This window comes from Geosmithia morbida, assembly GCF_012550715.1.
Source record: "Geosmithia morbida isolate 1262 chromosome Unknown scaffold_0, whole genome shotgun sequence".
Taxonomy (NCBI): Eukaryota; Fungi; Ascomycota; class Sordariomycetes; order Hypocreales; family Bionectriaceae; genus Geosmithia; species Geosmithia morbida.
This window is the reverse complement of record NW_023336187.1, coordinates 1,596,673-1,617,521: the sequence shown is the minus strand read 5'-3', so window position 1 is coordinate 1,617,521 and position 20,849 is coordinate 1,596,673. Positions and strand designations below refer to the sequence as shown.

Sequence of the window (20,849 nt, the reverse complement as noted above, 5' to 3'; positions counted from 1 at the left end):
GACACGGACCACCTACAGGCTACTAGTCTCTCCCGCCGTATTAGCGTATTAGCAGTGCTACAGACCAATACAGCAATAATAATAACAATACTACGGAAAACTGGCAGTGAATAATCCAGTGCCCGTAATCTGTAATCTGTACAGATCACAGATCGCAGATTACGGAGAAGTACGGATTACAGTAGTAGTAGACGAGGCAAGTGCCAGTACGAATACACAACAGGCAGGCGTTACTCACCAGAACATACGGGAAATACTATCACCAAGCAATACAGTCTCCCTTTTCGAATCGAACGGCAAGCGCAATGCAGTCTGCACCTGCCGAATACCCGGTCTAGATTTTTCTTCCTTTTGCATCGCCCACCTTCTCCTTCTTGATTTCGACAACCCTTTATCTGCCTTGTGCCTTGTTTCCTTTTGGTGAGAGGAGCTGGGAGAGCCTTGCATCCAGAACCGTCCTATTGTTGACTTTGCATTCTACAAGCCCCCCCCCCACCTCGCTCCTCCACTTCACTCCGCATACCGGTGGCATACGCTGCCAAACAGACGGTCAGGATGCAGATACTATCACGTCGTACTTGCTGCTCCGTACTACCGTCCGCGGGCAGTATACGGAGTAGTGTACGAGTACTACTGGACTCCGGAGTGAGGGTCGACTGCGAGCACTGCGAGTATTAGCATTCGTCATGAGCGGACAATTCTGGTACGGAATTCGCATTCGGGGCCATTGACTCTCATCAGCCTTTGTCCGACGGCTTGATCCGCTTGCTTCTTTCTCGGGGCGCTTCTTCCAGCCCTACATGCTCTAAAAAGTGACCACCTTCACGCCATGAATCATCGCAAATAGAAACGTCCTCCGCCACCGAACGCCACAAAAACCGCGAGTTCAATACCCGGCATCCATATACCCTTCCATATGTCCACTCGAGACTGCATCTTGGGATAACCCCGGCATATCATATCATGTTATGCATCCCATCGAATTCCCAATCTTCATCTCCAGTACCAAGTACCGATCAGGGAGCAATATTGATACCAACCTGTTGCTCGTACCGTTCAGATCTTGTTGCTCGCCCCCACTTTCCCAAACACCGCCAGGGCCCCTGTCATACCTTTTTGTGGCGACACTGCTGAGTGTGAGTCTTGACTCTTGAGTCTCCACGACTTATCTCCAAGAGCGGGTTCTTCGGCCGCTGCCTGCTTAGGTTAGTCTCCATTATCCTCTTTATCCTGTTAGTAGGCATCCTGCTAGGTATCATCATAGGTACCACTAATACGACATATGCCGTCCTTCTTTTTTAGACTCCTACCAGCAGAGATACAGATACTCCGTGTCCTTGTGCAGTACGTCGTACGGCATACTACTGCTGTTGATCATCTCTTCGCCAAGTCCAATATGCCGTGTCTCTCAACTCGACACCTTCATGCATAGCCGCCCATCTTCTCTACTCCTGATTCCCTTTGCTCAAGTCACACGACGCGACAATGATGCCCTGATCCGTCCCTCCTTTACGAAGTATCTTCATACTGTTACGCCTGTTAGTTTCCGTCGCCACAGCAAACTGCCCCGCCTGTCTCTCCCCAAGCCTCGTGGATCCTCTCTTGTCTGTATAAGACTTGGCCCGCCCGCCATCCTTGGAGGAAAAGAGAAAAGGACGGGGATTCCCGCCCGCCCTACTCTGCTATTTCTTTATTTTCTATCTTCACTTGATTTCCACTTCGCGGAACTCTACTGTTGTTATAAATTATAATAAGCGTATCTGTTGAATACACCGTCCGCTTGTCTCGAACTGAACAGAATCTGTCATTTGGACAGACGGTTTATTGTACATCATAGCCATTGACTTAATGGAGAACCAGGTTCTGCGTCCAGGGTCTGACGGGCCTTCGGCCGGATCAGGGGCCGAGGGAGCCGAGAAGGATCCAAATGGGAAGAAGCCAAAGTTGTCCGCTGCCAACCGGAAGAGAACAAAGACTGGTTGCCTGAGTGAGTCTTCAGAAGTCTTTCCAGCCATGTCCTGGCTGGGTGGCCAGCATCATGGCACCCTTCCCCAAGCTTCGTCGCCGGGATTGCTAACCCCATTATCCCCGCCTCCTTAGCCTGCCGAAAACGAAGGATCAAGTGCGACGAAGGTCGTCCCACTTGCAATAACTGCATCAAGTCAAAGAGGGCCTGCGAAGGCTATAGTCAGAGGGTTGATTTCAAAGAGCATGCCGGCTCACATCATTTCCCGGATGCTTACGGCCAGTATGCATACGCCAATACTCCCAACCATCAGCATGCTGGTCAGCGTCAGCTGGCACCACATCCAGGGCGACCTCAGCCACAACTCGCCATGATAGCCCCCAGGCCGCCGTTTCAATCAGACTACCACCATCTGCCACATGGCTCCCAGCACGACCCATCGTCCTTGTCGTCATCTGTGGCAGGTCCAAGTACGTCACTGCCCATCGATGCTGGCGTCTACCCATTCCCATCCGGTTCAGGCGCTGCTCTCGCAGCTTTCCATCAAACAGCAAACCCCTCCTACTCCAATAACCTATCTTGTACAGACCCTGCTCCTACCTACTGTTCCGCCGCGCACCTCGATGCCACTAGCCAAGATGCCCCTCACGGAATACCCGCTCCGGTTTCTGAACCGGCAACTTACCAAGAACACCAACCGAGCAGTGATGAGGACGGCTCTATAGCAGAATCGGATGACCAAGGCTTCAATCCAGGTGTTGTGGCGCCGATAGCTTCCGGGGCTGAGCTCCAGAGATCCTGGGACTCGAATCCCCGATCCTTTGCCTCGTACACCGAGCGCTACACTCTCGGACAGTATATGGCCACGCCCCATGCGACCGAGCTGAAGGATGACGTCAAGAGAAAGCTGTTTGAGCACTTCATCCGAGTTACCGGTCCAACAATGTCCCTGTATGAACGTCACCACTTTGGTACCGAAGAGAAGGATCTGGCCGATGCGGAGCCCGTAGCAGGCCGAAATATCTGGGGCTGTAAGTCATTGAAGCATTACGGGAAGGATGATACTGCTTCAACGGGTTTACTGACAGACTCGGGGGTAGATACAATGCCTCTGATGTCCTTGCAGCATCCCGCACTTCTCCACGCCATGCTTGCTCTGTCGAGCTTGCAAGTGTCCAAGATGCAGGAGACACCGCCCACCGCCGCCCATAAGCACTACCACATCGCACTGAGGCGTATAGCCAAGAACGTGGGGTCCTACACTAAGAGGCTGGAGATGGCGACCGTTGCTGCAACACTGCTGCTGGCCTATTTCGAATTGTGGAACTCGGACCACACCAAGTGGTGCAGTCATCTGTACGGAGCTAGGACACTCTTTGCAGAGATGCCCCTGAGGGCCATGGCGAAGAAATTCCTCCCCTTCAAGAGCCTCAAGTCCAAGCAGAAGATCATGAAAAATATGGGCATGGGTGCTATTGGGGGTCCTCTTCCCAAGGACCCAAACATGCTTGATTTTGAGTTCCTGAGCACCATTACGGGCTTTCATGTCGTGGCTGAAGACTTTGGTCTCGGTGAGGATGATATTCTTCGAAACATCGGGGCCTCTACAACAGAGAAGGAGGCAGATGAATTTGAGAACCTTCGTGACTTGGTCTGGTGGTTCTGCAAGCTGGACGCCTATCAAGCAATTCTTGGCGGTGCGAAGCCATTGTGAGTTCAGACCGAAACCATGGAAGAAGTGTTGCTTGCTAACCACGGCACATTATAGCATGGAGTATGAAGACTGGATACAGATACCCCCCCGGGCACCCATGTCGAGACTGAACTGCGTGTAAGTAAAGGTCGGTTGAATTCCCAGCCTCGCTTCCCCGCATTGACCCGTATAGATATGGCACGTACGACCACTTGATGCTCCTACTCGCCAGGACAGCAACTTTCAACTCCAAGGATATGGAACGGAAAAAGAGGGCGCGCCAGGCCAAGGGAGCTCCTCCCCCGCCGCCCGGGGCCTCCCCCCCACCATTCGTTGGAATGTTACCCACCAAAGCCACAGTGCCGCCCCCCATGGGATTCAGTCCGCCGCAGCAGGCGTCGACACACGGCTCACCGGGATCCGAGGAAACAGAGGAGGACTTTGCGGAGAGCTACCGGAAGGCCCTGGAGGAGTGGGAGGACATCCGATATGGTCTGGAGGCGTTCGAGAGCCGCCTGGGCGCCGACTTCAGGCCCCTGGCCCGCGAATTCACCGACCGCAGGGACCGGCCGTTTGGTCAGACCATCCAGTACCGGACTTATTCGGTCGCAGGTATCTGGATGAACTACTATGCCGCCCTCATCTCCCTGCAGCGGAGCCATCCAGACATGCCGCCGGCCGCCATACAGGCAGCGGGTGCTTCGGCACGGCAGACGGCCAAGTATGCCAATATGATTGGTCGCATTGCCGTCGGGCTGTCGGGCGATTGCTCGGATGTGAAGGACATCAGCACAGTCTTGGCTGCGGCTTTCCTCGAAAGCACCTTTTGCTTATTTGTAGCTGCCATTCAGGTATGTGAACCTCACCCGAGTCACACCGCGCCCCTTGCCTCTCGTTCTCGTGCTAACAGCGTCGAGCAGTACCAAGACGATGAGCAGAGGAGATGGATCATCCAGTGGATGAACGATGTCACTCGCTTGACAGGGTGGCAGACGGCCCGGCAGATTGCAGTAGGGTGCGAGTCCATGTGGATCAAGACGGCTCAGATGGGTCGTGGTCCCCCCTACGCCCGGTCCGTCTACTTCGACACAGACAACGATATGGCATGGGATACGTCTCGACGTATAGAAAGGAGAATTCACGAAGCGGAGCGGACAGAGACGAGGTTCGTTGTGGCCAGGACCGACAGGGCGCACTATGCGCTTGGACTGCTGGGGGTGGAGGAGGATCTGGCGGCGCTAGAACTGAGAGATGACGCGTTCAGTATGAGGAAGGATTAAGTGTCTGGCAGAGCGAAGAGTGATGTTGAAGTAGTAGGAGTGAGTGGTCTTGCCGCTTTTGCTAGCAAGGTAGCAATGATGATGACCCAATATGTCAGCGAGACGATGCACAGGGGAATTTTACCTTGAGGTGGTAGTAGATGTTTTTTACTTGATTAATTTTTTTTACCGTCTCCAACAGTTACTATCACAGGCTGCTACTTGTCTGGAACGAGAGAGCAAGGATAAGGATGCTACTTTTGTATGGTTATTTTCTTTATTTAATTATTTTTTTAATCATTAATTTTGATTTCCTTTTTGATTCTTGCACAAGAGACTAGGGCTCTTTTACCCCTTGTTTTGTTTCTTCATTGGTCCCCTCATGTACAACAATCTCAGTTGGCGGGCAGCCGGTCAACAACCTTGGCCATCTCTTCGTCCGAGTATATCCTGAAGCCCTTGTCCTTGGTGACACTAGCAAGCTGGACATTCTTGTGGTCGAGTTTCTCCTCCATGACCTGCTTGAGGGTCTTGAGGACTAACGTCTCGGCGTCTTCGAGAGTGAGGGACTGTTGGGGGGTTAGAAAGTTGGTATTCAGAAGGAGCAAAGTGGGAGAGGGAGGGCAAAAACAATATACCTTGTGGTATTCGTTCTGCAGCTCAGCCTGGGCACCCTCGGACCCCGAACCGATAGCCTTAGCATCATAGCGGTAAAAGGTACCGCTGGGCTCGGCGTGGAACAGTTGGGGGCCGTTCTCGTCGTAGCCGGCGATGAGGAGGGCGACGCCAAAGGGGCGGGACATGATGGTCTCCTCGCCGTCTGCGCCCTCGCCAAAGCGCAGGGCCAGGTCACAGATGGCCTGGGTAGTGCTCTCGACGCCGAGGGGCTCGTTATAGTTGAAGGTGTGGGACTGGCACTCGACGCGGGCGTGCTCGACCATGGAGCGAGCGTCGGCCTGCAGACCTGACATGGCGCAGCCGATGTGGCGGTCGATCTCGACAATCTTCTCGACCGACGACGTCTCTAGCAGCGTCGAGGTCACGCGCTTCTCGACACCTAGGATGACACCCTCCGACGTGGCCACGCCGATGGCCGTGGAGCCGAGCTTGATGGCCTCCAGGGAGTACTCGACTTGGAAGAGGCGTCCCTCCGGGGAGAAGGTGTTGATGCCCCGATCTGTGTGTATCCAAAAAAGATGGGAGGGTTAGTCTGTTTTATCACCACCACCATCAACCGAAAGGTGGGGGGGGGGGGGGGGGGGGGGGGGGGGCAATTCGACTGACCGTATTCTGACCTTGCCATAAACATCTTGGGCGGTGTCTTGGGGGGTGGATGTGTTGTGATGGAGGAGGAGTTCGTTTGGGATTGAAAACTTCTCCCTTTTCTCTTCCCTTTCTCTCTACGAGGCTAAGAGAATGGTGCACGGTTCGTGGAATCGAGTCGGTCGCTGCTTCAAGTTGACGATGACGAAGATGGGCTCTAGCTGGGGGACCAGGCAAGCAGCGTGGTACGCAGACATTGGCACAGGTAATAGAGCTTCCATCTCACCCCCCCCCCCCGCTACTACCTCATTGGTTCGGGCTCTCCAACGCCTGGAGCTTCACCTTGGGTCCCGCCGGAACCGCATTTACTGTCCTCCGGGTAGCTCTGACACTACAGCGTATTACTACCACTAAACAATGTTGTCTACAGTGTAATGCTGCCATTGAGTACTGCTACTTACAGGTCTCGAACTCTGTAATGATCAGTAAAATAGTGTCAGTATGGACCACTATGAGCGCTTGTAATGATACATAGTGACGGCGTATTAATGGTAATAATATGGACTGCAAAGTATTTATTACTTATACACGCCAGTACGGAGGGAGTAGTGAAGCACCTACGCCGCGTCTCGCCCCTCCGACCACTATCCAACGCGCGCGTCTCAAACCCCACGATTCTTCTCTCACAAAAATACCCAAAACGTCTTCGAGGGGCATTATACAATGACTTTTACAGAGTTTCCATTCTGAGAAAATTACGTCATTCAAAAGCGCTTCCAGCAAACAAACAATACAGAACAAACAAGCCGAGATTCACACACGCCAACCTCAACCTCAGATCTAGCTCAGCTTCCCCGAGCTTCGCCACATGTTGTTAGCCGGGGGACCAGCGCCCCCACCAGCCAAACAACATGTCTGGGAGAGCATCGAGTCGCTCCGCCGCCAACGCATACGCCAACAGCTTCAGGAGCGATGCCGCGGCCAGCAGTAACAGTAAGAAGCCTACCACGTCGCCCCAGATGGGATCTTCGGCGACGGGGGCAGGTGCGTCTGTCCATCACAAGCGATCGGCCTCGGGAAACCCTAGGCAGGTAGAGGAGCGGCGACACGAGGAACGCAAGGTCACCGAGCGCACGTATGAGGCCCACATACAGCGACTAGTACCACGGTCGGGCACGCCGGAAAGGGAACAGAGGCGGCCGGAGAGGAGAACGACGGCGCCCACGGCGACGGCAGACGCGCCCAGGCAAAAGGCTCAGGCACAAGAGCAGAAGCCTAGGGCTGAAACGCCTCCAGGTACGTGGCGATGGGGGACGCAGAGAAGGGGGGGGGGAGAAATCCGGGTGAATGAAAGATTGACACAGACTGCCAGCACAATGGAACCCTGAAGTCACGTTGCTGCCACACACGACGGCACCCCTCGCGTCGCGCGTGTCGATACCTCCGCTCTCGTCGACGGTGCCCCAGGCAGCCAAGCCCACCCCGATGAGCGAGCTGAGCCTGGAAGTTCAGGAGGCGGTCATCGTTGAGGACCTGCTCTTCGTGCTGATGGGGTACGAGGGCCAGTACATCCGGTTCGAAAAGGGGTACAACCCGGACGAGGAGAGGGACAGGTTGACGGGCCCGTCGTTCAAGATCATGCCGGGGCTGGACCCGAGCCTCCACGATTTGGCGCAGTCGATGCTCAAGATGGCGACGTACTACACTGCGCTCGAGGCGTTTGTCGACGTGCAGAGCAGGGAGCAGTACGGGTCCGTCAGCCATGCGCTGTGCGCGTCGGTGCGGCGGATGCTGCACGACTACCTAGTGCTGATTGCGCAGCTGGAGACGCAGTTCCTGACGAGCGACAGCTTCACGGTGCACGTGCTCAACATCCAGACGACGTCGACGCAGCAGATGATGCTGCAGCTATACACACTGGCGCACGAGCTGCTCAAGCGCAACGCCCTGCTAGATGAGGACGACGAGGAGGATGACGACGACGACGACGACGCCGACGACTACGACAACATCCTGGAGACGCTCCGCGACGGCGGCGAGCTCATGCCCGGAAACATGGCTCGCAATAAGATATGCAAGGGTGGCGCCACCATCGGCCTGGTGACGCGCAGGCTCGAGGCAATGTCGGGCGATCCGGCGGCGCGGGCGCTGCTGACGACGCTGCTGCGCGACGCCAGCAAGCCCTACATGGCCATGCTGAACGAGTGGCTGCACCACGGCGGCATCAACGACGCGCACTCCGAGTTCCTCATCAAGGAGCAGAAGAGCATCCGGCGCGAGCGCCTGGAGCAGGACTACACGGACGAGTACTGGGAGCGGCGGTATACGATCCGCGAGAACGACGTGCCGCCGCAGCTGGCCAGCGTCAAGGACAAGGTTCTCCTGGCGGGCAAGTACCTCAACGTGGTGCGCGAGTGCGGCGGCGTGGACGCGAGCAGGGTGGTCGAGGACGTGCCTACGTCGTTTGATGACGCGCGCTTCCTCGAGAACGTCAATAACGCCTACGCGCACGCCAACGAGTCGCTTATGCGGCTGCTCATCTCGACTCACAACCTGCCCCTCCGGCTCCGGTCCCTCAAGCACTATTTCTTCCTCGATCCGTCCGACTACTTCTCGTACTTCCTCGAGCTGGGCGCGTCGGAGCTGCGCAAGCCCATAGCCAAGGTCAACACGGGCAAGCTCCAGTCGCTGCTCGACCTGGTGCTCCGGCAGCCGGGCAGCATCGTCTCCCTCGACCCCTTCAAGGAAGACGTCAAGGTGGAGATGAATGAGATCACCCTGACCAAGTCTCTCCAACGCGTCGTCAACATCACGGGCATCGAGCAGGGCGAGGCCCTCCTCCAGCAGCAGCAGCAGCAGCAGCAGCAGCAGCAGTCAATGGGCGGTGGTCAGTCGTCGTCGGCCGACAGCGACAAGAACGCCACGGGCTACACGTCGCTCCAGCTTGACTACGCCGTCCCCTTCCCCGTGTCGCTCGTCATCAGCCGCAAGACGGTCTGGCGCTACCAGGCCCTGTTCCGCTACCTCCTCTCCCTGCGCTACCTCGAGTCGCAGCTCGCCAACACCTGGCAGACCCAGACCCGCGGCATCAGCTGGGGCCACAAGGGCTCCAACCGCCGGCTCGAGATGTGGAAGCGCAGGGTGTGGACGCTCCGGGCCCGCATGCTCGTCTTCGTTCAGCAGCTGCTGTACTTCTGCACCGCCGAGGTCATCGAGCCCAACTGGTCCAAGTTCATGGAGCGTCTGAGCATCAGGGATGACGACCACGACCACGGACCCCGTCGTACCACCGGCAGCCGCTTCACCCGCACCGTCGACGAGCTCATGCAGGACCACGTAGACTTTCTCGACACCTGTCTCAAGGAGTGTATGCTGACCAACAGTAAACTCCTCAGGGTATTCACTCACTCTTCTCACACACCCTCATGCTCACTCTCTTTAATATATCTGACAAAATCGTGACAAAAAAAACCAGATCCACTCCAAACTGATGCAAACATGCACCATTTTCGCCGCTTATACAAACTGGCTGACTCGCGAGCTCGAGAGATCCGACCCCGACTTATCCTCCTCCAACAAACCATCCACCATGACAACAGACCAGTGGAACCGTTTCCAGGCCGCCACCGCCGCTACCGCCACCTCCAGCAAGACGGCGGGGGACAGCCCGGCCGAGGCCGAGGCTCGCATCGACAACCTGTTCGAAATCATACGCAAGTGGGAGGCAAACTTCAGCAGACACCTGCAGATCCTCCTCGACGCCCTCAACCACTACGCCGCCACCGAGACTGTCGTCCTGCTCAGCCTATGCGCCAGACTCAGCACCGCTAATCAGGGTACCGAGTATGCTGGGCTCAGGAATGATGAGGACGTAGCCTAGTGTTCAAGCTTCAAGCAACACCAACAAAAAGAGGGGAAGAGAAACAGATACAAGACGGAAGGAGAACATGATGTTATGAGACAGAAGAAAACCCAGATTTGCTCCTTCAACCCCCCCCCCCCCCCCCCCCCCCCCCCCCATATACTGCAAACTTGTTGAGGTGAAAAACAAAACAAACAAAAAAGAGATGTATTATGTTTCGTTTCGCCCTGGTACAACTGAGATACTGCCTTGCTCTTCCTGAGATCTTTTCCCGCCTATTTTGTCCCCCAATCAATGCAAAAAAACCGAGTGTATAAAAGTGATGGGTAGTAGGAATAGAAAGAAGAAAAAAGTGAAATACCTATCCCCTTGATCCCAAACACTATTGTGTGATCTTGTGGCAATATAAAAAACATCAACCAACGCCCTAACCTGCTGAAGCGCATAGAGTAAAACGAAAAGAGTCTCTATGGTACGTCTCCTGTAAGCCATTATCTCTAACAAGAAATGAAATGGGACAAAAACTGAAACAAAAAAGAGCAAAAGAAAGAGGAGAGCAGCCGACTTTATTTGAACAGGCTCCTCAAATCTCTCAGCTTGTTTCTAGCCGCCTCGGCCTTGTCGAGAGCCTTGCTCTGCCCGTCCATGCTCAGACTGGCCAGCTTCTTCTTCTTGTCCTGCAGCTCAATCATCTTCTCCTCGAAGCTGCCACGCATAATGTAGCGCACCGTGCGGACGGGTCGCTTCTGGCCCAGGCGGTGCACGCGGTCAATAGCCTGGGCTTCAGCGGCTGGGTTGTACTGAGGCTCCATGACGTACACGTGGCTTCCCGACGTGAGGTTGAGGCCCAGACCGCCCGCCATGATGGAGACGAGAATCACATGAATATCCCTATCTTCACGGAACCGGTCCATAGCTGCCGTTCGTGCCGTCCGCGACATGCTGCCGTCCAGCCTCGTAAACGTGATGCCTGCGGGCTTGAGTGCCATCTCAATGAGGTCCAGATGAGAGGTCCACGCTGAGAAGACAACCGACTTGATGGGCGGGTCGAGCCCTTGAGCCTCACTCTCTGCTTTGGCCTTGAGAAGATCCTGCACCAGAGCCCGAGTCTTGGTGTGAGGCCCCGAGTAACCATCAAACTTCTTCTTGGGCACTTTGCCGTGCGGCTTGGGTGGACCGTCATGTTCAGCGTCCACATCTCGACGAGACAGCTGGACAAACTCGAAGCGCACGTGGGTGCGGCAGACAGGGCAGGGCCCGTACGAGTGGCCGTCGTCGAGGAGGGCTTTGGCGCGCGAACGGTAGTTGTTAATGCACGAGCAGCATATGACGTGGAAACAGGGCGTCATGTAGCCAAGAACATCCTCCTGTGTCTCCTGCTCCATGCTGGTGTCGCCGGATCCTAACTTCCGACTGCACTCTATGCAGGCATCGTTGTTGGTCTCCTGCATCAACGTAAACATCTCATGTGCCTTCTTGTCTGACAGGACCGGCTTGTCGCTCTCGTCGTCGTCATCGATATCAATTGCGTTTTCAGCCGACATTCCCTGGAGGGACGCTAGGTCTTCATCGTTGAGGAGATCCTTGCCATGGGCACATAGCAGGCGAAGCCTTAGGATGGACTTGAGAATGTGAATGTACGTGCTGCCACCTAGGGCCTGTCCGTCGTTGGATCCAGCCAGGACCTTGACCCTGTCCTCGGCATTCTTGGCAAATAAGTCATAGATGCCGCGCTCATCAGGGTTGAAATCAAGCTTCACAACTAGATCTTCGCGTGGCGGTAGGTCGATCTTGTCTTTGAGACGTCGTAGCGTAATACTATCGACCAGGATGCGCAGCTTTGGCACAACTTCAGTGTCGGCCGCCTTGAATGGCTCGACGATGTACCGCGTGAACTTGCTGCGGTGCTCAAAGGGGTGTAGGCGTAGGAATGCAAGGAGTGAGGCCAAGTCCTCCAGACGATTCTGCACAGGGGTTCCTGTCACGGCCCAACGCCTTTGCGCCTGGAGACGGATAATGGACTTGAACTGCAGCGTGGCCTGCTCACGAATCATGTGCGCCTCGTCAAGCACAATGCGGAACCATCCTAGTTGTTCCAGGGGATACAGCCCTTCCTTACCCTTGCTACGCGAGCTGAGTTCATTGGACACGGATCCATATGTAGTAATGACGAGATCAAACTCGGCCAGCTTGGCCGGATCCTTGATCCGACCCGACCCGTGATAGATGTGATATGAGAGGGCCTTGTCTTGTACGTGCTGCTTAATCTGCTCCTCCCAGTTGGTCACTGTACTCAGGGGACACACAAGAAGAGTCGCCCTGGAATTGCGTATCAGGGGCGTCAGATGCAAGGTCGCTTGGCTGGAAAGGACATCCTGACGCGTCGGTTTAGTCTCGGGGGCCGTGGGTTGAGAAGGCTCGGAGCCCTCCCAAACGCGAGCGGCCTCTATAGAACTGGCGACGAGAGAAAGAATACTCAGTGTCTTTCCCAGACCCATCATGTCGGCCAGGATCCCACCGCGCGTCTCGGGAGGCGGCTCCCTCTGAGCATGCTGCGTGATGACGTTGTAGTACCTTCTCTCGTGCGTAGGAGTCATCTTAATCTTCCAAAACGATGTGAGGGCCACCTGTCCAGGACGGTCGCGCTGTAACTCTTCCCTAGCTTGCATAAAGTAGAGGCCCTGCTTCTGGTGCTTGAGAAGGGGAGTGATGATGCGGGAATCGGGCTCAGTTTCGGGCAGGTCCTCGCTGCGGGCGAGCGAGTCAAATACACCCATAACCTCAGACTTCATCTCCTCGACGGTTCTGTTCATTGAGGATGATGACACCACGGCACTGCCGTGGGATTGTGTAGGATAGACCCTGGCCGGTGGGGGTTGAAACTGGCTGACGTGCGGGTTGAAGACCTTGATACCCTTTGGCACCAAGGTCGGAGAAATGAGTCGGAGGTTGTGCTTGGCCAGCCAGCCGCCAACGTTCTTAGCAGATCGAACGGGGCCGTAGACGGTAATGTCTAGAGGGTATGACTGCGACGTGGGCTGGCCAGGTTCCTCGCCAGGCCTCTTAGGATGCGGAGGGAGGCGACATTCAGTCCTCATGTTGATTCTCGAATCAAGGAGGGGTGACAGCGCAACGGCACTCGAAGCGTGGAGTTGACCGATGATCTCCCTTGTATGGTCGTATACCGGAATCCTATTAGTCTTGTCGTCAACCTGCCTCCTAAGAACCACCTTGATAGCAGGCCAATAGCCTGCGCCCCAGAGGCTCTGGGAACCCGGCTTGGCGGAGGGCACTCTGGTACAGTTCAGGTGGGTCTTGAGGAGGCCATAGCACACCTCCTCGTCGAGGGGATCGTCTATGGCAATAACATCGTCATCGTTTCCTAAGGGAAAGATCAGCCAGAGTTCTGGTGTGTATCCATACGGAACTAAGCGGAGAAACGAGGGAGAGAGCGCATACCGCTCGTCAAGTCCACCGTGGGCGAGGCGGGCAGGGACATTGAACCTGAGGTCTCCCGGTGGGTTTCCAAGACATATTGGCCCAGGACACTTCCGCTGTTGGCCCGGACTGGTATCTTTTTATGATGATGGCCATCGTCTATATACACCCTGCGACGCTTTGGTTCCGGTACCTCGGAGCGGGCCTGGACGTTATGGACCTTTTCAACCCAATTCCCAGGGCGAACGCCGCCACTAGGGGTAGCGTCACTGGAAACTGCAGGGGTAGACGCACCACTGGGAGGACCGGTTGATGAAGAGGCTTCATTCCCGTCTAGGAACTGAAACACCATTGGTTGGGACTGCTGCTGACACTGAGCTGTCGGTGGCGGAGCCTGGGTTGTTGAAGACGGTGAAGACGGGATGGAGATGGCAGCCGGAGACTGGTGGTGGTTTGGCTGGAGGAGAGCGGCAGGGTTCCATGATGAAGCGTTGTTTCGAGGTAAGCCATGGCCTTAAATGAGGTTGTTAGTGTCCATGAAATAAGAAAAGCAGATATATGGATGTTTGGCAAGAGGCATGCCCGTCAGATCGTCATACGGGAGAGTGAGAGCGGGCTGAGGCAGATGTGGGAGAGGTGAGAAGCATGATGAGCCGTGGGCTTACCGTTGGCAGCCATGTTGCTGTTGCACAAAGAGAAATCTACAAGCGCAACAGAGAAATATGCGTATGTTTGTGTGCGCGTTTCGTATGAGACGAAATGATGAAAGGGCTAGAGTTCTGACCAAAGGCTCTGTAGAATCATGGCAGGTTCGGGCTGGGTGTAGTGTGATGCCGCCTAGTGTCTGCGTGGTTTGGTTGCCGTGAATAGAAGAGAGAGGTAGAGGGGAAACCGGTGCTTCCTGAAGAGGGGATGATAGAAGGAGAAAGAAGCAGTCACCAGTCACTACACGGGATAGGATAGAGTGTCGGACAAGTCTTTGAGCAGAGAGTTAGACAGCGAGCGAGATCATGGCATGGCGCGTTATGGGTAGCAAAACTCCCGAAGGTCGTTGTTAGTGGGCAGGATCAGCAATATTATGTCGTACCGGACAGGTGAGGGAAGTGAAAACAATCGGGAGAGATATGAGAGCCTTGAAATAGAGGGAAAGAGAGAGAAGAAGGGAGGAGAGGAGAGAGAAAAGAGAAGAGTTGGAAGAGAAGAGAAGAGAAGGTGAATGGAGATGTGAAGTTGATGGCGATGAGCACTCTTGGTATCAGAAGGCGGAAGGTACATCCATGGCTAGATGCCCCTCCCTCCAAGAAAAATAGGTCAGCTGCTCAGCAGCGTTTTAGGCGCGTTTAGCTGTGATGGAGGGCGGCCAGAAAAGTGGCTAGTGGGAGTGGCATGGCCTAGAGAGAGAGAGAGAGCTAAGGGAGCCTGGAGAGTGTTCAGAGAGCCTGGAGAGCCTATGAGGAACCTATGAGGGGTCTATTCCAGAGGGCGTTCATCCCCTGCTATACCCCACTAAGACGCCCCACTGCAGCCTGTGCACTGTAGCCTGTAGATGATGGCCGCTGTAGAACGACAGATCTACGATGGCCATCATCTCTACTCTGAATTACTCATGCAACTACATGCATACACACAGGCAATCATCCGTCTTCTGTCTGCTCTATGTAATGAAACGATGAATCTGTACGAGTTTTTCGGAGTTTTTCGTACTGAATTAGTGAAAGTGAATTTCCTGTCAGACACTGTTGTTGAAACTCCTCTCTGCCACAATAAACTGCTGCAAACGTCTCTACCACCGTCTCCCCATGTCCACGTGAGCACATACGCTCAACGTCAACGTCACCTGTGGCTCCCGATTCTCCACTGTCAAACCCTTTGTCGATAGCTATCTATGCGGTTCAATACGATCCCTGATAATAATCAGACAAAATTTCTCTCGTCGCTGCTGTGTGACTTGCTTATGAAGTGACTACTAGCTCAAACGTTCATGTGTCATGTGAGGAACCCATCCATCACATCCAAGCCCCCCCAGGTACTAGTATGCATACCAGTAAATCAGCCAATCCTGTCATCGCAACTCTTGTCGTAATCTGGAACATGTCTGTAATATCGAATTGCTACTATTACCGCTGGTACCACTGACAACTGAGGGTGCAACGGGCAATACAGAGTGGTGTCTGCATACACAGCTTGTGGTACGATAGTATTACTGCACTGCAACTCTGGTGTTTCAATCTGACCTAGCTCCCATTACATAATCTGTTCTGCTGCCCCGCCAAAATGGACAGCCAAATCGCCCCGCCCACACTCTCTATTCTGCTCTGTCGGATTCTGGGGCGAAACCACGTCTGATATCAAAATTCACCTACCATCTCAGAAAGCTGAACCGCTGGTTGGCCATAACCCGCGACCGTTGTGTGGCCAGACGCAATATTGAGTCAGGCATAATAGAAGAGGAAAATAGCGCTTATTCGTCCATCAACCCTCTCCGCTCACCATGGACATCACCTCGTTCGTCGTACAAGGCCGCGACAAGGCCCTTCTCTACGGCGATTATTCCACTTACCATGCCAGCCTGGCCAAGCGTCTCGTCAACTCACGCAGGAAGCTGGGCATCGCCACCAAGAACCGCGGCAAGTTCAATGCCAAGCGTGAGATTACTGCTGATGATGTAACCAAAGACCGAGAGTATGCGCCAGAGCCCCATCCACTACCACCACCACTACCCACGCCCGCTGACCTCTTCTCTCCCCAATAGATATGTCTACCTTTCTCTCCTGACGAGCGAGCGCGCTTTCGCGCAGGCTATGAGCGTCAAAGCGTCTCACACCTCCGACCAGAAGGGCATTGTCGGTCGCACACGGTCGCACATCATCTCACGCCTTGTCAAGGCAGCTAAGACGGCCGACGAGCTTGTCGAGACCCTCTCCGACGCGGGCGAGGGTACGACGACGACTACCGACCTTCTCGAAGCCACGGCTTACGCCTCCATGATTCGCGGAGCTGCCTCGTTCGAGAAGCAGAACTGGGAGTCTTGCCTGCGGAGCTACTCTACCTGCCGCATCATTTACGCCGCGCTGGCCGGTACGGCCAAGGGCGACGTCTTCAACGACCTGCTGTCCGAGACCATCGACCCGTCCATCCGCTATGCCGCATACCGCCTCAACACGCCCCGTACGGTCCCCATCAGCGACATTGCCCGCAAAGCCTTTCCCCAGTCCGACACGGCGCTTGTCGACGACATCAACAAGGTTGACCCCGACATTCTGAAGAGCCCGGACGGCCAGACTTCGGCGACGGTTCCGTCGGCGGAAGGAAGAGCTACGCCTCCCACCCTCATCTGGCGATCGCGCGAGGTCAAGATCGAGGACGCCCAGATCGCCCAGGCATGGGGATCCGTCCTGGCCGCCAAGATTCGTCTGTCGGAGAAACTGCAGGGCAATGCCAGCGCAGACAACCGCTTCGATGTCACGGCCGCCTATGAAGAGGTCCTCACCTCGACACAGGACGCAGTCGATGCCACTAAGCAGGCTATTGACGAGCTCAGGGCAGAGGGTGTCGGCCAGGGCGACAGCCGTATGCAGAGCCTGCAAATCACCCGCACCGCTGTCAACTACGAGATGATCATCTGGCGCATCGGCCGCAACAGGGTCCTCACCGGTACCCGCGACGGTGCTGTGGAGGAGTACGGTTCCATCAGCAGGCGGCGCAACAAACGGGTTGCTGCTGAGACCGAAGAGGAAGAGCGAGAGAACAAGGAGCCCCCTCCCAGAAGGAAACTCGCCAAGCTTAAGGAGAAGGTGGCCCTATACAACGGCAACCTGCAGAACCTACAGTCCATCAAGGATCTTCCCGGTGTTGCCGCCGACGAGGACCTAGCCGCCAAACTTGACGCCACGATCAAGTACTTTGAGTCTCTGTCGTATGCCCACCCCCCCTTTTCTTGTTTTCTTTATATTGCGTTCTTTTATTCTGACCAAAAGCAGTGCCCTGTCCATCGCCCGCTCCCACTCGATAATCGGCAACGTGGCCAACGCCCTCGCCCTAATCAACCACGCCCTTTCCCTAGCAAAGGAATCTGCCACTCTCCTCCCAGAGTCCATCACTGACGAGTTCTCCACCTCCCTCCCCCTATCCGTCGACGTCGGCCACGCCGACCTGAAGTTCCTCTCCCGCCTACTAGCCGGGGAACTCCAACGCCATCGCGCCATAGCCCACATCGATCACCTCCGCAAGGGCATCGACTCCAGCAATACCTCAGCATTGTCAAAGCTGTCGCCACCCCTCGTCGAACGTCTGCACGACTACCCCGCCGGTGGAGCCGTCCACCTGTCCAAGATTGTGCAGCTCCCTCCCCGACTGGACCTCGCTCCTGTCAAGCCCATCTTCCTCGACGTCGCGTGGAACTACATCGATTATCCTGGTAAGACTCCTGGAGCTGCCTCAGCCGCCGCTACTCCCGCCACTACAGGTGCTACGACCCAGCAGCCTGCCAAGAAAGGTTGGTTTGGATTCGGTAGATCTTGAAAAGAGTCAGAGACATGAATGGGGTGTATGAAACGGAAATCAAGTCATACGCTATACAAAAAAATAAAGGAACGGCGCTATGAGAGAAAGATTGATGATGAATGGGAAAAAGAAAAAACAGACGGAGAACGGATATAATAACGTCAACAAATAGAAAGGGATAGGCATATTTACATATTGTCTCCATTTCTGGCACAATCTACCTGTAGCGAGCACTATCACAAGTGACAGAACACAAAAGTAATCATCACATCACCAAATGGTTCACTTCTTTTTTCTTCAAAGGAAAACTTTTTTTAATAGAGTGGGGAGGTGAATATCCTCATCTATCAAATTGATAGGTAGCTTCTACCTGGTAAGGCTTCTTACTTACACATCAGTCTTTTACACTTTTTCTCCTATACATCACGAGCCACCCTCCTCCTCCCGTGTTCATCAAAACTTGCCCCGATTAACATGATACACATCGACAAGATTTCTTCGAGATTCCTTGAAGTTTCGTTGCTCCAACGCCAGTTCCGCCCACCATGGTATTAAAAACAAAGAGTGAAAAGAAAAAAAGGGGTGGTGTTAAAACAAAGGGCTGCGGTGGAAGTTTATGGGTACAAAGATAAAATACAACGAGAGAAAGGGTCATCTCAGAAAGATGCTGGTCCCTCATCTCAAAACAGTTGTTTGAGAGTCTCTCAAGACGCTAGACGATTTCTCGAGATGGCGCATTTAAGGCTTCGAGTCATCCTTCTTCTCGCCCTCAGTGGACTGCTGGCTCGACTGCTGCTCGCCCTCGTTGCGGGCCTTGTGCATCTTGTCGAAGAGGTTCAGGCTGGCCATCTGGAGCTCGTCGGTCTTCTCCTTGATCTCAGCGGCAGTGGCACTGCCCTCGCCAGCCAGGCTCTTGGCGACGAACTCACGGAGGTTGGTGAGCTTCTCCTTGATGCCGTCGGCCTCAGTCTTGTCGAGCTTGTCCGCATACTCGTTCAGGGCACGCTCAGTGTCGTTGAGGACAGAGTCAGCACGGTTGGCAGCCTCGATAGAAGCCTTGCGCTCCTTGTCGGCCTCAGCATACTTCTCAGAGTCCTCAACCATCTGCTGGATCTCATTGTCCGAGAGACCAGAGCCAGAGGCAATGGTGATAGACTGGTCCTTGTTGGTAGACTTGTCCTTGGCGTGGACGTGGACAATGGAGTCGGCGTCAATGTCGAAGGTAACCTCGACCTGGGGGACACCACGGTGGGCAGGGGGGATACCGACAAGCTGGAAGTTGCCGAGCATCTTGTTGTCCTTGACAAGCTCACGCTCACCCTGGTAGACCTTGATCTCGACAGCCGTTTGGAAGTCGGCAGCGGTTGAGAAGACCTGGGACTTCTTGGTGGGGATAGTGGTGTTGCGGTTGATCAGGCGGGTGAAGACACCACCAAGGGTCTCGATACCGAGGGAGAGGGGAGTGACATCGAGTAGGAGGAGGTCCTTGACCTCGCCAGAGAGGACGGCACCTTGAATGGCGGCACCAATGGCTACAGCCTCATCGGGGTTGACAGACTTGGCGGGGTCACGGCCGAAGATGCTCTTGACGGACTCGGCGACCTTGGGCATACGGGTCATACCACCGACAAGGATAACCTCCTGAATATCCTTGGCCTGGAGGCCAGCATCCTTCAAGGCCTTGCGGACAGGCTCAATGGTGCGAGTGATAAGAGGGTCGACCATCTTCTCAAGCTGAGCACGGGTGAGCTTCATGTTGATGTGCTTGGGGCCAGAGGCGTCGGCAGTGATAAAGGGCAGGTTGATGTCAGTCTGGAGAGAAGAGGACAGCTCAATCTTGGCCTTCTCAGCAGCCTCGCGGATACGCTGGATAGCCATGCGGTCACCAGCCAGCTCAATACCAGAAGTCTTCTTGAAGTCCTCAACCATGTGGCGGACGAGGTGGATGTCGAAGTCCTCACCACCAAGGTGGGTGTCACCGTTGGTAGCCTTGACCTCGAAAACACCGTTCTGGATCTCGAGGATGGAGATATCGAAGGTACCACCACCAAGATCATAGACAGCGACGACACGGTCGGCCTCCTTCTCAAGACCGTAGGCGAGGGCAGCGGCGGTGGGCTCGTTGACGACACGGAGGACGTTGAGACCGGCAATCTGACCAGCATCCTTGGTGGACTGACGCTGAGAGTCGTTGAAGTAGGCAGGGACGGTTACGACAGCGTTCTGGACCTTCTTAGACAGGTACTGCTCAGCAGTTTCCTTCATCTTGTTGAGGACGAAGCCACCGATTTGCGAGGGAGAGTAGTTCTGGCCACGGGCGGACACCCAAGCGTCACCGTTTGTGTGCTGGACGATCTTGTAGGGGACCTCCTTGAGGTCACGCTGGACTTCGGCGTCGGTGAACTTGCGGCCGATCAGGCGCTTGGTGGCGAAGAGAGTGTTCTCGGGGTTGACGACAGCCTGGCGCTTGGCAGCGACACCAACCAGGCGCTCACCGTCCTCGGCGAAACCGACGACTGAGGGAGTGGTACGGGCACCTTCCGAGTTCTCAATGATCTTGGGGACCTTGCCCTCCATCAGGGCGACGGCCGAGTTGGTGGTACCCAGGTCGATACCGATGACAGTGCCCTGGACCTTGTCGCCCTCACCAGCTTGCGTCGACTCATAGCGAGCGAACTTGGAAGCGAGAGGTGCCTTGGCAAAGATGCCCGCCCTGGCGGCGGCCAAGGGGGTTGCTCGGGGAAGCTGCAAAGAGATACGTGTCAGCAAACAGCGCGTCACGTTTGGGTTTGCTTCCGACAGGAGATTGAGAAACTTACAGCTCTGGAGAAGCGCGAAGCCAACATTGTGAAAGGTATTAGGGCA

The 20,849-nt window shown here is 55.1% G+C and overlaps 6 protein-coding genes across 6 annotated transcripts; 3 read left to right on the top strand and 3 right to left on the bottom strand.

Moving 5' to 3' along the window:
• Positions 1-1,848: 1,848 nt before the first annotated feature.
• GMORB2_0494 (Fungal Zn(2)-Cys(6) binuclear cluster domain) lies at positions 1,849-4,939 on the top strand (the record flags this gene model as incomplete). The annotated part of the gene is made up of 4 exons (XM_035462479.1): positions 1,849-1,987; positions 2,101-3,676; positions 3,735-3,797; positions 3,853-4,939. 4 exons carry the CDS (start codon positions 1,849-1,851, stop codon positions 4,937-4,939), a joined length of 2,865 nt encoding a protein of 954 aa, XP_035325409.1.
• A 374-nt stretch (positions 4,940-5,313) lies between these two features.
• Positions 5,314-6,227, bottom strand: GMORB2_0493 (20S proteasome subunit alpha 5; the record flags this gene model as incomplete). The annotated part of the gene is made up of 3 exons (XM_035462478.1): positions 5,314-5,487; positions 5,557-6,095; positions 6,203-6,227. 3 exons carry the CDS (start codon positions 6,225-6,227, stop codon positions 5,314-5,316), a joined length of 738 nt encoding a protein of 245 aa, XP_035325408.1.
• An 865-nt stretch (positions 6,228-7,092) lies between these two features.
• GMORB2_0492 (gamma-tubulin complex component 2) lies at positions 7,093-10,061 on the top strand (the record flags this gene model as incomplete). Its single annotated transcript, XM_035462477.1, has 3 exons — positions 7,093-7,477; positions 7,554-9,577; positions 9,657-10,061. 3 exons carry the CDS (start codon positions 7,093-7,095, stop codon positions 10,059-10,061), a joined length of 2,814 nt encoding a protein of 937 aa, XP_035325407.1.
• A 548-nt stretch (positions 10,062-10,609) lies between these two features.
• Positions 10,610-14,159, bottom strand: GMORB2_0491 (Superfamily II DNA or RNA helicase, SNF2 family; the record flags this gene model as incomplete). The annotated part of the gene is made up of 3 exons (XM_035462476.1): positions 10,610-13,425; positions 13,503-13,994; positions 14,147-14,159. The coding sequence occupies 3 exons, from the start codon at positions 14,157-14,159 to the stop codon at positions 10,610-10,612; spliced, it is 3,321 nt and encodes a 1,106-aa protein (XP_035325406.1).
• A 1,813-nt stretch (positions 14,160-15,972) lies between these two features.
• On the top strand, positions 15,973-18,002 carry GMORB2_0490 (signal recognition particle subunit SRP68; the record flags this gene model as incomplete). Its single annotated transcript, XM_035462475.1, has 3 exons — positions 15,973-16,163; positions 16,234-17,397; positions 17,459-18,002. The coding sequence occupies 3 exons, from the start codon at positions 15,973-15,975 to the stop codon at positions 18,000-18,002; spliced, it is 1,899 nt and encodes a 632-aa protein (XP_035325405.1).
• A 720-nt stretch (positions 18,003-18,722) lies between these two features.
• On the bottom strand, positions 18,723-20,830 carry GMORB2_0489 (molecular chaperone DnaK; the record flags this gene model as incomplete). Its single annotated transcript, XM_035462474.1, has 2 exons — positions 18,723-20,729; positions 20,804-20,830. 2 exons carry the CDS (start codon positions 20,828-20,830, stop codon positions 18,723-18,725), a joined length of 2,034 nt encoding a protein of 677 aa, XP_035325404.1.
• Positions 20,831-20,849: the final 19 nt, after the last annotated feature.